The 14,120-nt window shown below is 40.5% G+C and overlaps 1 protein-coding gene across 4 annotated transcripts in view; it reads left to right on the forward strand.

Moving 5' to 3' along the window:
* Positions 1 to 13,653, forward strand: part of pard3aa (par-3 family cell polarity regulator alpha, a) — an 847,887-nt gene extending 834,234 nt beyond the window's left edge. For all 4 annotated transcript variants that reach the window (XM_078233098.1, XM_078233104.1, XM_078233102.1 and 1 more), the window contains 3 exons: positions 832 to 949; positions 6,299 to 6,426; positions 11,555 to 13,653. In XM_078233098.1, the coding sequence (XP_078089224.1) occupies positions 832 to 949; positions 6,299 to 6,426; positions 11,555 to 11,927 (619 nt within the window). In that variant the 3' untranslated portion in view covers positions 11,928 to 13,653. The remainder of the gene's footprint in view (positions 1 to 831; positions 950 to 6,298; positions 6,427 to 11,554) is intronic.
* Positions 13,654 to 14,120: the final 467 nt, after the last annotated feature.

A 14,120-nucleotide genomic window follows, 5' to 3' on the forward strand; every position in this document is an offset into this window, starting at 1 on the left:
AAGAGTGGGCCATTCAGCCCCTCAAACATGTTTGCCTTTTCAGTTAGTTCATGCTGGATTAGAATCTAATGAATAGTTTCAAAATATTGATGACACTGAAATATAGACTGATCACAATGTTTGTTATTCAAAATGCAAAGCATGTATTTTATCCCACGTATGCAAAGTGAAACATGGGGTTAGAATTATTTAAAAGATGCATGTCTGTATTATAATTATTTAGACTTTGAACATTCTGTTTTTCATTTTGTCACTCTTTACCTGTGGATTTTGTTTTATTAATTAGGTAATTAGCTTTAAAATCTGAAGTGATTGATGGCTCTGTTAAAATTTATTAGCTAATCTGCTGTATTGATTTCCACGGGGTGCCATATACGAGGGCTCTTCTAATACAGAACTGAGAGACTTTACAGGTGAAGCAGAAGACGGCTTGTTTCCAAATGCAAATTAAAGTTGGGCGCATTTGTTTCCTGTAGAGAATTCTCCCTTCCAGTTGGAACTCATTGGTGATAAGGTTACCTCATTTTGCAATAAAAATATATTGAATTAAGCATATGCAAATCTATCTGAGTGGTTGATTTGCCTTCCAGTGTTGGTGATTTCCCCAGCATGAATCTGTGAATTTGATAGCTGGAAAGAAGCAAATGTTAACAACAGCCCCTTGCCAGCTGGTTCTCTCATCACTTCGCTTGATTTACACACCAGTAAATTAAAAGTGAAGTCTGCGCTACCAGTTTTGTCAACCTTGAGGTGAATTGTATTAGCTCTGCTTAATGCACTGTGTTGCTTCGTGTATTTTAGATTTTTTTTTCTCTTCCTTTTCCATTCTAGTAATAGACTCGCTCCCAGTAACCACGATCGGATACAGAAGCTAAGAAACGAGTTCCAGCAAGCAAAGCAAGAGGAGCTAGAGGACCGGAGACGTACATACAGTTTTGAACAGCCTTGGGTGAGTGTTTAGACTGTCCAGATGGGGACGGAGGGCAATGAACCTTAACAAGCAGCATCTGCAAACAATGATCCTTTGGGCCTGCATGCAGTAAAGGCAATGAAGAGTCGCATACCTTTTGATCTGTTAACTTCTAACCCCTTATCTACATCTGTGGTGCATCACTGATAATTTCATCTCGGGCAATATCTACCCATCATTGCTTGAGTGGCTTCAGCCTGTGTGGCGAAACCTGGTGCTATCCTGATTAGCTGGACTAACCCATTCTTCTTCAGGGACAGCCTATGCTTTAAGGAAGTAATGAAGCTCACTCCAGCCTGGGAGTTTTATTTTGTATTGGAGATGCATCATTTTCAAAGCAACTGTGTTGGGGTAAGGGAGAAGTCCAGCTGAGGGTGAACTTCGCTCACACAGGCACTTGGGAAAAGACTTGAGAAAAAGTTGCATATTGCAAATATTAATGTTAAAAAAGATTTGAAATGGCCTCTTTTACTTCTAAGAAGTAGAAGCTTTATTTTAATGCATGCCTATCTAATGGGATTGATATTTATGTTTGCTTGTACAAAACTGTTGTGTGTAAACTGTAAAGCCATGCTTGTTTATAACTTTGGGTGCATTGACTTAAGCATACTGTCATCTCATCATGACTAATACTTCAATGTTGGCATCATAATTAAAAATAATCATTTCATGCATATATTGACTGTGCTTTTGCTAGCTATTTTCACTTCTGCATCTTTCGACAGCGAATTGTTGATGTCTGGAGATAGGAAAAATTGAAGCAACAAATTGATATGAAAAGTAGCCACATACATGCAAATACATGATTCTGGTATTTTTGCATACCAACTGCCTCAGATTCACAGTACCCCGCGTTAAATGTACTCATTCATTCTCTTGGAAGACAATGACCAGACCTTTATAGAAAATGCTCTGCTTCCATGGCAAGCCATGTTAGATGTGAAATCTCAATAGATAGGTATCTGGGGAAAAAGTGCAAAATTGTATATTTTTATTCTCTAAATCGGGATTAGTCATAGCCAAGGCATTATTTAAAGCATTCTTTCGGAACTGTGCATCATGGTTATCTTGGGATTCAAAAGCCTTCACTATGTTTCTAACTTCTAATATGAAATCAAGGTAATTCATCAATTTTTACAGCAAGTCATATCATCAGATTCAGATTTTTTAAATTGTTGATTGTTAATGTTAAGTGCCAATATTCTGCTTTTATTTAAATTGCATTAAAGATAAAATCTGTGTTTTACTTATTATAGTCTGGGTTTTTGTTTCCATTGCAAAACAAAATTGTTTCTCTCTGTGGAAATGCGTGCTACTTTCCATTGTGCACTGTTATTTTGTTAGCACATTTCCGTTTTGTGGAGTGTGGCTTATCTTTGGGGGGGGTGAAGGGAGAGGAGGAGGAACATATGGTTTGGGAACTAGGACTGTGAGAAAAGGTTGGACTCTGAAAGACTTGGAACTTAACTACTGTAGGTCGAAGGGCAAACTGTTGTGTATTTTAATTTCATAACAGTTTTAAACAGACTATTTTAACCTCAGTTTATAGTTTCCTGTAATGAACAGAGGGGATTCCTAAGGGGCATAATTAGCTAGAGGAATAGAATGATTTCCTAAATTGCATGTTCAGTACATGAGTTTAAATCAGTTGTTGAATTGCAGCTTGCGATGAAATCTGAACATATTGGAACCACAAGTATATATTCTTTTACAAATGGAACAGTTCCCAACTTCTCATTTTTTTAAAAAAAAGCTTTCTGAGCTGAATCATGAGTTGGAGTTTGCAAATACCTATGCATTCTAAGCATTACTACACATTTCATCAAAAGCAAATTATTTCCTTTGTTTAATGATTGGATGGAAAGAATCTTTCTGTTTTGTTTTTATTAGCCAAGCTACATGGTCAATTCATTCATCATCCATACTGTTGACATTTTCCTGTTAGTTCGGTAGTTCTTCTCTCCCCTCACTGTTGCTCAAATGTTTAAACTAGTTAAATGTAAATTGTACTGTCAGGGAATGAGTTGGCACACTGCTTTTAATTTTGGATCTGGGTTTTGATCCAGAAAGTGAAAAGTCTGCTTTCTTTCTTCCATGTAGAGGAGCCTTTATAGGTTTGGCCGCGCTCTGCTCAGCTCTTGGCAAGTACCACCACACAATAGTTTACATAATTCATCACAAATGGGCGGTGATACTAAACAAAATTTGCAGTCGTGCTCAGACAAAGGCACAAGGAAAATTGGTGCGGCACATGGTAATATTTATGTTGGTGTACTAAAGCGAGCGATTCTGAAGCTGAAAGGTGGGAAACAACCTTGCAACAAAGTCGGAGAAACTTTATTCCGTACGTATCTACGTAATACTTGGTCCGGGAGCAGACTGGGATGTTTCAGACACACTCATTTTAAGTGCCATGTGCAACTTCCAAGATCAATACAGATCTTATTAAAAGTAAATGAACAAAGATCGCAACACATGAACTTGTGTGTGAATGTTATGGTAACTAATCACTCTTTATGGAGAGTTTTTTATTCAGAATTCTTGTTAAATTATCAGGTCAAGGCTACCATGAAGATTCATTGGAAAATCACTTTGAATTGCAGTAGAAAGTTAGCATATGTAACAACCTTATCATACAATTCACTTATAGATGCTTTATTTTGTAAATATACAGTTTAATATGTTGTGCATTGTGCATCTTACACATGGTAACTTGCTTTCGTGAGAATTATGAATGCTCAGGGATATCTTGAATACTATTGAATATGTAATACATATTTGACAAACTGTGATTTTGAATTTGTACATGGCAAATTATGACATTGGGATGCTAGAGCAGTGGAAATAGTACAGCAAAGATTCAGTGAATCTAGTAACAAGAGTACCTGGGTATGAACTACGGCTCAAGAAGAATTCTGTTACTGGTACAGATAACGGTAATGAAGGATTTAACAGATTTTTGTTAGAATTGTGACAGGTTTTGATATGCACAAGCACAAATATGTTGTTTTCACTGGTAGTTGAAACAGCATTAAAAGAGTTTCAACTCAAGATTACCATTGCAACAAGAACAAAACAGAAATTAGAAGGATATTCTTTCACATGAAGGAATTACTAGATCATCAAATGCTTTAGCAGAAATGGCTTTCTGAGGCAGGGGCTATGACATTGTCTGCAAGAGATTTGGATAAGCACTTCCAAAGGAAGAATATAAAAAGAATGTGACTAAGGCAGGGAAATGGGATTAGAGTACATAGCTTCAATTAAAGAGTTCTAACACTGGTGCACACACAATAGCTTGAATGACCTCCTTCTGTGCTGTAATTTTTATGCTTCAGACTTCGAATGAATGGATTAAATTAATTACATACTAAAATGTACACTTGGGTTTACATAAAACTGGATAATGGTTCTATTCTGACTAAAACAAATAAAGGCTTGTGCCATATCTCTTCCTGTCCTTGCTTTTACAGATTTGAGTGTATTCTGTTTTTTTCAAGTCCTGCTTATCAAGGTCAAAACAGCTTCTCGTGCGAGAGTTTTCATGTCCAGAGTTAAAACTTGTTCCTCCTAAAGCATAACAGGGGTATGAATGCCTTTCAGTTCAGCTGTCCTCTCTGCCCTGCATTCCTAGACCTTGCTCCTTCTTGGCAAAGCCTGAGAAAGTTACATTTCATTCCAGTAACACCGTCTACCTCATGCTTATGCCCTTGACCTTTTTATTTCTCGAGTCTTGACAGTCTCACACATTCATGTTCGCCATCCAGGATTATTTGAGTTTTAGAATGCAGTGCTGTTTCCTAGTGTGCCTTCGAGTGCTTTGTAGCTGGAAATGATTTTCATAATTACGCTTCACTTGTGCAGGATGATGTTTGTCCAGATGTTTATGCTCTTCTGAGGAATGTATCACCAAACGGTTTAAAAAGAATATCTGCTCGCTGATAGTTTTTAAAGCAAATTGTGTTTGGTTGAATTCCCGCAAACTATTTTTCAGTTTCAGTGCATAGTGCATTCTGCTCTGGAATAGCCAAACTCAATAAATGTTCATATTATACTTCATAGAATCCTTTCAAACAGTGCTTAAAGTGATGGTGTTTGCTTTGTGAGTCTTGCAAATTCACTATTAACCAGCAGCAATTTGAAAGAAGTGACCCAACTAGCAAGCCTATATTGGTAATAAAGCACATGAAATAGATATTTGCTAAAGTAATTACAAAAATTGATGTATGGGATCATTAGTACACGCAACTTTCAACGTATGTCCAGGAAACGGATGTTAAATGTATATCAGGTGTTGTCTACTGTCAGAAAAATGGATATTACTTTTCCATTATTGTTGTTATATGCTTGGAACATAAGTTTTAAAAAAAACATGCCTGACACTTAAAGGTAAATAACAGTTGTGGGCTAGATTTTCACTACTGAGATAGCTAACACGAGTTGGATTTAAAGAGCTCCATACACCCAATTTTTGCTCTCTGGGAACAGGAGAGAAATTCGGATCTGCAGATCCGAGGTGGCCATGGGGGTGGCTGAGTGGTAAGGTTGGCTAGATGGAAGGCCCACTTAAGTCCCCTGGAATTTCTGTGTCCTAACGATGCCACTGCTGTGGCCTCCAGGACCCTTCCATGCCCAGTTATTCAGTATGTACTGAACCAATCAGCCATATATCCATGTCAAGGATGGAAAAATGCTGAGGAAAAATAAATCAGAATTCTTTGGAAAAAGCTTTTGTTCCTACAAACCTATTAAAGTGTCACTTGGTTGGAGTTTTAGTAATCACCCCTTCACCCCCCCCCCCCTTAATGTTGTCCAAATAAGCATTGAGACATTGAGAAAAGAGATCACAAAAAGAACAACGTATTATGGCAACTCAAAAGGCCTCAATCAATCAAAGTCAGCAATCCACTTCAGTTGTCAACTCCTACTGAACTGATGCATTTGAGAGTCTTGGCTTCCAGCCAAGCATTCATAATGAGCACAGGTGGAAAACTGTTACAACAGAAATGCCACACGTGTTTACTTGAATGAGATGAAGAGGTGGTGCAAAGTATTTAAAGCTCGATCACTGAAAATGGGTGCTGGAAATAGGTCCCATTTGTCATTGTTAAACCCCCCCCCCCCCAGCTGTCCTGACGCAATGAAAGGCATGAAAATTCAGTCCTCTCCATAACGCTTTGACTAGCTGCTCAAATTTATATGCTGCAAATCTCAGTTCTGAGGGTGAGGGCTGTCTTTGTATGACTTCAGTTGGCCGAATTGTCTGCCACTGCAAAGAGACCACACTCTAGAATCTTATAATTGACTTGCTTTACAATTCCTCTCCAGCCCAACTCTGGTCCTTATGCTCAAAGTGGTCGACACTCTGTGTCTGTGGAGGTTCAACTGCAGCGCCAGAGACAGGAAGAAAGGGAGAGCTTCCAGCAGGCACAACGACAATACAGCTCATTGCCACGGTAAGCCACCAAGGCCATGTGGCTTTATTAAGCCAGAGACTGTTCAGTTTGTTTTATACCTGAAGCCATAAAAGTAATTGGCATACAAATCTACATATAAGGTTTACATATTAACCGTTTTTGAATAATGAATGTAGCTTGCGGTCCAAAAGCGTGTTTTCTCATTGCCCTGCATTGTGCTGTAAATTTGCAGTGGTTGGAAAAATTAAAATTCTGAACATCATAAAGGGGAAATAACAGTGAACTAGTTAAAGGTCACTTCTTTAGTATGGTTTTGCTAGAATTGCAAATCAGTTTAAATAAATTGTTTTTTTAAAAACAAAATGGTGCAATTACGCTACTGCAATTCTGTGAATGGCAAAGTCAACAAAAAAAGCATTAGCTGGACAGTATATTGTGAGTGAATTTGGCGACAGCTGTTTCCTAGTATGTCTAAATTAACCCGACAATACACACTAGGATTAGAATGTGTTGAAAAAAAGACAGCTATTCAGGGGCTTTCTGCCATATGTCTGTCTTCAGACTGGTTTGTTGGCAGTAGTCTGTATAATGTTGATAATTCATCTACTTCAGTTTATACAACTTCCAGTTGTTTTAATGGGTCAGTCAGGTTATTGTGGAGTTATTTGGGACAATTTGTGTAGATGTTCTGCACAAAAATAAACTAAACAAAAGTGAAGTTACAAGAAAATTATTAAACAGGGAAGTAATAAAGTGGGACCTACTTATCGTGGACTTAAATATTGTGACTTTTTATACTAAAAGAAAATGCCTGTATTTAATACAAACATTTATCACTTGGGAAAATCTTGCATTGGCTACGTCAGACTTATTCCATTTAATAGACATGTGCCTCAAGTTACATTGAACTTTCTCCCATGTAGCCTCCACACACTAAGAATAGAAACTGTCCAAAGCATGATGCCTTTAAGTCACTTACTTGAGAAGGGTTTTTTTTCTGATTTATTCAGGGGATATGGGAGTGACTGGCAAAGCTGGCAATTCTTACCTATCCATAATTGCCCTTGGGAAGGTGGTGGTAAGCTGCAGTCCATATGGTGTAGGTAAATTCACAGGCTGTTTGGGGGAGGAAGTTTCTTTTGACCCAGAGGTGTGAACAAAGTGGCGATATATCTCCAAGTCAGGATTGTGTGCGACTTGGAGGTTGTGTTGTGTTCCCTTGTGCCTGCTGCCCTTGTCCATCTACATATGTGGTAGATGCTGTAGGTTTGTGAGATGTTGTCAAAGAAGTCTTGGTGAATTTCTGCAGAACATCAGGTAAATAGTGCATACTGTTGGCACTGCCACTGTGCACTGGAGGTGGATCATAGAATCCTACAGTGCAGAAAGAGGCCATTCGGCCCATCGAGTCTGCACCAACCACAATCCCATACAGGCCCTATCCCCACATATTTACCCACTAACCCCTCTAATCTATGCATCCCGGGACACTAAGGGGCAATTTAAAATGGCCAATCAACTTAGCCCGCACATCTTTGGTCTGTGGGAGGAAACCGGAGCACCTGTAGGAAACCCACGCAGACACAGGGAGAATGTGCAAACTCCACACAGACAGTGACCCGAGCCGGGATTTGAACCCAGGTCCCTGGAGCTGTGAAGCAGCAGTGCTAACCACTGTGCTACCGTGCCGCCCCATTCATTGGAGAGAATGAATTTTTAAGGTAATGGGTGGGTGTCATTAAAGGGGACTGCCTTGATGTGGATGGAGTCAAATTCTTCTTGCATGTTTCGGCAATGCACCTAGGTGCCTTAGATGGAGAAAGCCATCTGTGCTTGTGTGATAGATCCAGTGAAGATTCTGGCCAATGGTAATATCCCCAGGATAAGATGAAGGGAAATTTGATAATTGAAATGTTATTGAAGGTCAAAGAGAGATGAATAAGTTTTCTCATATTGAAGATGGTCATTGCCTGCCACTTGTGTGGTGAGAATGTTACATGTCCAGGCACTCCAATCCAAGCCTCAATATTGTCCAGGGCTTGCTGGCACAGACTGAAAAGTTGAGAATGAATCATAGAATCCCTACGGTGCAGAAGGAAGCCATTCAGACCATCAAGCCTGCACTGACAACAGTCCCACCCAGGCCCTATTCTCGTAACCCCACACATTTACCCTGCTAATCCCCCTGACACTAAGGGGCAATTTAGCATGGCCAATCTACCAAACCCTCGCATCTTTGGATGGTGCCGAACACGCTGCAATTATCAGTGACCATTTCCACTTCTGAGCTTATGAAGGAAGGAAGGTCATTGATGAAAATAATTGGGCCTGGCAAACCACCCTGTTCTGGGGCTGAGATGATTGACCTCCAGCAACCATTCTTCTTTCTGCTTGATGTGACATCAGCCAGGTGAGAATTTTCCACTTGATTCCCATTAACTTCAATTTTTCTTGGGCCCTTTGGTGCCACACTTGGTCAAATGCTGCCTTAATGTCAAGGGCACTCTCACCTCAGCTCTGGAATTCAGCTCTTATGTCCATGTTTGGACCAAGCCTGCAATGAGATATTGAACCAAGTGAGCCTGGCAGAATGCAAAGTGTTCCCATTGGTAAGTGAGAACTTTTTGATAGCACAATGGATGACACCTTACATCACTTTCCCAATGATTGAGAGAAGACTGATGAGGTGGTAATTGGTCATATTAGAATTGTCCTGCTTTTTGTGAGCCTGTTACATCATGCTAGGTTTGAAACTGTATATAGCCAATAATTAGAAAAGCAATAACGTACTGCTATTTTAACTGTTTTTTAGATTTACTTCTCTCAACCTCCTTAGTACATATTATTGCCCATCTGCTGCTTAGCAAGGAGAATATTTTACCTGCTCCCAAGCCTCTGCCAGTAAAAGGAGGCATGAGAATGCTGTGACATTGCATTTTTTCACATGTTAACGCTAACAATAATGGAACTGATAATATGGTCTGACGTTATAGCATCTTTTGTTTAAACAGGATAGACAATAAACTGTCAATTATATGGCTCTGTACCTGTTACCTATCCTTCACAACAAATGCCCAGACTTCTTGGTACAGGTATTAACAAAGAACAAAAGAACAATACAGCACAGGAACAGGCCCTTCGGCCCTCCAAGCCCGCGCCGCTCCCTGGTCCAAACTAGATCATTCTTTTGTATCCCTCCATTCCCACTCCATTCATGTGGCTTTCTAGATAAGTCTTAAACATTCCCAGTGTGTCCGCCTCCACTACCTTGCCCGGCAGCGCATTCCAGGCCCCCACCACCCTCTGTGTAAAATACGTCCTTCTGATATCCGTGTTAAACCTCCCCCCCCCCCCCCCCTCCTCACCTTGAACCTATGACCCCTCGTGAACGTCACCACCGACCTGGGAACCTTCCATACCAGGCAATATCCTGGTAAACCTCCTCTGCACTCTCTCTAAAGCCTCCACATCCTTCTGGTAGTGTGGCGATCAGAACTGGGCGCAGTATTCCAAATGCGCCCGAACCAACGTTCTATACAACCGCAACATCAGACCCCAACTTTTATACTCTATGCCCCGTCCTATAAAGGCAAGCATGCCATATGCCTTATTCACTACCTTCTCCACCTGTGACGTCACCTTCAAGGATCTGTGGACTTGCACATCCAAGTCCCTTTGCGTATCTACACCCTTTATGGTTCTGCCATTTATCGTATAGCTCCCCACTACGTTAGTTCTACCAAAATGCATCACTTCGCATTCATCTGGATTGAACTCCATCTGCCATTTCTTTGCCCAAATTTCCAGCCTATCTATATCCTTCTGTAGCCTCTGACAATGTTCCTCACTATCTGCAAGTCCAGCCATTTTTGTGTTGTCCGCAAACTTACTGATCACCCCAGTTACACCTTCTTCCAGATCGTTTATATAAATCACAAACAGCAGAGGTCCTAATACAGAGCCCTGCGGAACACCACTAGTCACAGGCCTCCAGCCGGAAAAAGACCCTTCCACTACCACCCTCTGTCTTCTGTGACCAAGCCAGTTCTCCACCCATCTAGCCACCTCCCCCTTTATCCCATGAGATCCAACTTTTTGCACCAACCTACCATGAGGGACTTTGTCAAACGCTTTACTAAAGTCCATATAGATGACATCCATGGCCCTTCCCTCGTCAACCATTCTAGTCAGTTCTTCAAAAAACTCCACCAGGTTAGTGAGGCATGACCTCCCTCTCACAAAACCATGCTGACTATCGTTAATGAGTTTATTCCTTTCTAAATGCGCATACATCCTATCTCGAAGAATCCTCTCCAACAACTTCCCTACCACGGATGTCAAGCTCACCGGCCTATAATTTCCTGAGTTATCCTTCCTACCCTTCTTAAATAACGGGACCACATTAGCTATCCTCCAATCCTCTGGGACCTCACCTGTGTCCAGTGACGAGACAAAGATTTGCGTCAGAGGCCCAGCGATTTCATCTCTCGTCTCCCTGAGCAGCCTTGGATAGATTCCATCAGGCCCTGGGGATTTGTCAGTCTTTATATTCCCTAAAAAACCTAACGCTTCCTCCCTTGTAATAGAGATTTTCTCTAACGGGTCAACACTCCCCTCCAAGACACTCCCAGTCAACACATCCCTCTCCTTTGTGAATACCGACACAAAGTATTCATTTAGGATCTCCCCTACTTCTTTGGGCTCTAAGCATAATTCCCCACTTTTGTCCCTGAGAGGTCCGATTTTTTTCCCTGACAACCCTTTTGTTCCTAACGTATGAATAAAATGCCTTGGGATTCTCCTTAATCCTGTCTGCCAAGGACATTTTGCCCTTCTAATTCCTCGTTTGAGTTCTTTCCTACTTTCTTTGTATTCCTCCATTGTTCTATAGTGCAGGAGTACGGACTGTAAAACACTTAATTAGAACCACTCGGCCAGGATTATGATTTATTAGGTGACATCATGCAGATACGCCATAATTGATTTTATCAATAATGTATGCATAATTGATGAACAAATAATTATGAATAATTAATACCATCTTGGCTGTCTAGTGTTTTCCCATAAGACCATAAAACGATAAGTATTTGACATTCGTTGTCTTGCATTCTTCCATTAAAAAGCCAAATGAAAGTAAAATTTCTGTGCTCGTTTCTGCTCTCTGCAGGCAAAGTAAAAAGAATTCCAGTTCCATGACTCAGGAAGCCTGGGACAAAGGCTATGCCCCTGGTGATGGTTTCCAGAGTGCAAAGGACAATCCCAGATACTCAAGTTATCAGGGCTCACGGAATGGCTACCTGGGACATGGCGTCAATGCACGGGTTTTGATGGAAACGCAGGAACTGCTACGCCAAGAGGAACAACGGCAGAAAGATCATCAGCCCACGGAAGGACGGAATAACTATGACTCTTACAAAACCGAACCCAGCTACAGCCTTCCAAAAGGCCCTTACAGACAAGACGTCCCTCCCTCCCCTTCTCAGGTAGCCAGGCTGTCCAGATTACAGATGCAGGACAAAGGACGGTCTTTCTATCCTTGACGTGCAGTTAGAACTTCAACGTACAAAGGCAATAAGTCACTTTTTTGGAAAAAGAAAACAGAGTTTGTTCCTCTGAAGATCAAAGGAGAAGGACTTCAAATCTGCAGCAGGTTTTTTTTTGCGATGATCTCTATTCCAGTGCCTTCAGTAATTTGAGAAAAGACTCACTGGCCTTAATCTGCCTCCTTCTGTCCGTCACATTCATCAGTCGATAACGCAGAAAGACTTTCTCACAGTTTGACAATCAGGTGGAAGCAGAAGAACAAGTGTGGTGTCAGGAGGATCTAATCATGTGATTCTTCTCCAGACAGTGTGACTGATTTTTAGCAATTCATAGCTGGATTTATTCTGCTACCTTCACAATGCCCTTCTGTTAGTGTATTTGTGAGATATGTGGCCCCTATCACAGCACCCCCCCTCCCCCAAATCAAATGTATACAGATGTTAAACTTGGCATAGAGTGATGCATACAGGAATTTTGTTACATTAGTCCCGCGGGGGCAATTTCACATACATGTGACGTTTACTTCAATATTGACGAGAAAATGTTCTATAGTTCGTTGTCCTTGATTTTAATCTTTTCCTGGTGAAATAATGTCTATCTTTGAATGAAATAGATCAAAAAAGAATTAATCTCAGTGTGCTTTTAGATTATGTAACATTTTAAATGTAATTGTGGAAACTATGGGACATGTTCAAGTGCACAGCATACCCCCCCCCCCCCCCCCCCACCACCCTAAAGTCCACTTATTCTTATCTAGTTCATTAATGGAAAAGAGGAATAACTGCCAATATTGTGATTTCAGGGAAGGGAGAGTGGATCCAGCGTTGCTTAACCATTTTTTTAATGCTAATTCTTCCATGTTTCAGTTCTGTTTACAGCCAGTAACTTAGAGAGGAAGTGTTATCCGAAACTGAAATATATATAAATGTCCCGGTTACAGTGAGCCCTCATGGCTACAAGCAGAGCGATGCCTCTCACATCAGGCATTGGGAAAGATGGGGCATGATAAAGAAGGGGAAACACAAAGATGGGTTTTCGTGCAAGTCTGCGCACAGCAAATCGGTTAAGTCTCGTAGGAGATCACATTTAATGCTTCCAGTGCCCATTATATCTTTGTGTTGTACCAGATGTGAGTGGTTATTTAGTTATAATGATGTCTGTGCAAGTTCAAGAAAGAAAAAGAAGAAGAAACAATTTTGTTTTATATATATATTAAAAAAAAATACATGCAAATAAGTGACTTACATTTTATTATTGCTTTTACTGTGATACCCCAATGTACATTCGGGAATTTGGAAAGCTTTCCTTTAAACAATTGTCTTTTTTTTTTAAAGAGCTTGACGTTCTATTGATTGTGTGGAATACAGAGGTTGGAACAACTTTAAGTGCCTACAGTTCCAGATGTGAGAGGGAATGAATTTGGGTCAGTTCTCACACGCTAACCATAGTGCACACTGCATGAATCAGGAAGACTATGCCGATTTCTGTTTGGCACTTTCCTTTTTGTTGTCGAGCTGTGTTTGATGTCCGTAAAACCTCTGCACAATTATTGATGTCTCATTTGCCTGTTTGTCGTTGCCTTTATTACAATTTTACTATAATGTTTTAAACAAAATGTAAACAACAGTGCAATCAGTTTTTAATGGCTCTTTTACACAGTGTATAAAACAATGTAAGACAACATTCTTGTACATATCACTTTAGAATAAAAAAAACCTGTTTCATCCCGTTTGCAATGTAGTCTCTGATTTTGCTGGATCATTCCCCACGTCTATAAGGAGGCTTTTCCACCAGTGGGGTGCAGTGAGGAAAGTGATTAAGGTACGTTTATAATACACGGATTAACTAAGCACGGCACTGAATGATTGTATGCCATTTTTCAATACATTTTTACATCGAGAAGTAATTGCAATGCTTTGAAACATTCCATAATTGTCAGTGAATTTTATAGTCCAGCTGCAGAAGGAAGCCACGGCTGACATGCGGAATTAATTTTATTGCACTTGTGGTCTTTTGGGCAGAGAATGGCGTCAACCAGATTCCCCACACGTATCGGGCTGACTCTCTGTGTGTGAGAGAGACTGCAAGGTGCTCTCAAGCATTCACAAAGATAGAACATTTTTCCACAGTCTGTGGAGCTGTCACACAAGTGTGTAGAAAGAATTGCAGGAGTGAAATGATGTTTCAGT

Source organism: Mustelus asterias, chromosome 2, assembly GCF_964213995.1.
Source record: "Mustelus asterias chromosome 2, sMusAst1.hap1.1, whole genome shotgun sequence".
NCBI lineage: Eukaryota > Metazoa > Chordata > Chondrichthyes > Carcharhiniformes > Triakidae > Mustelus > Mustelus asterias.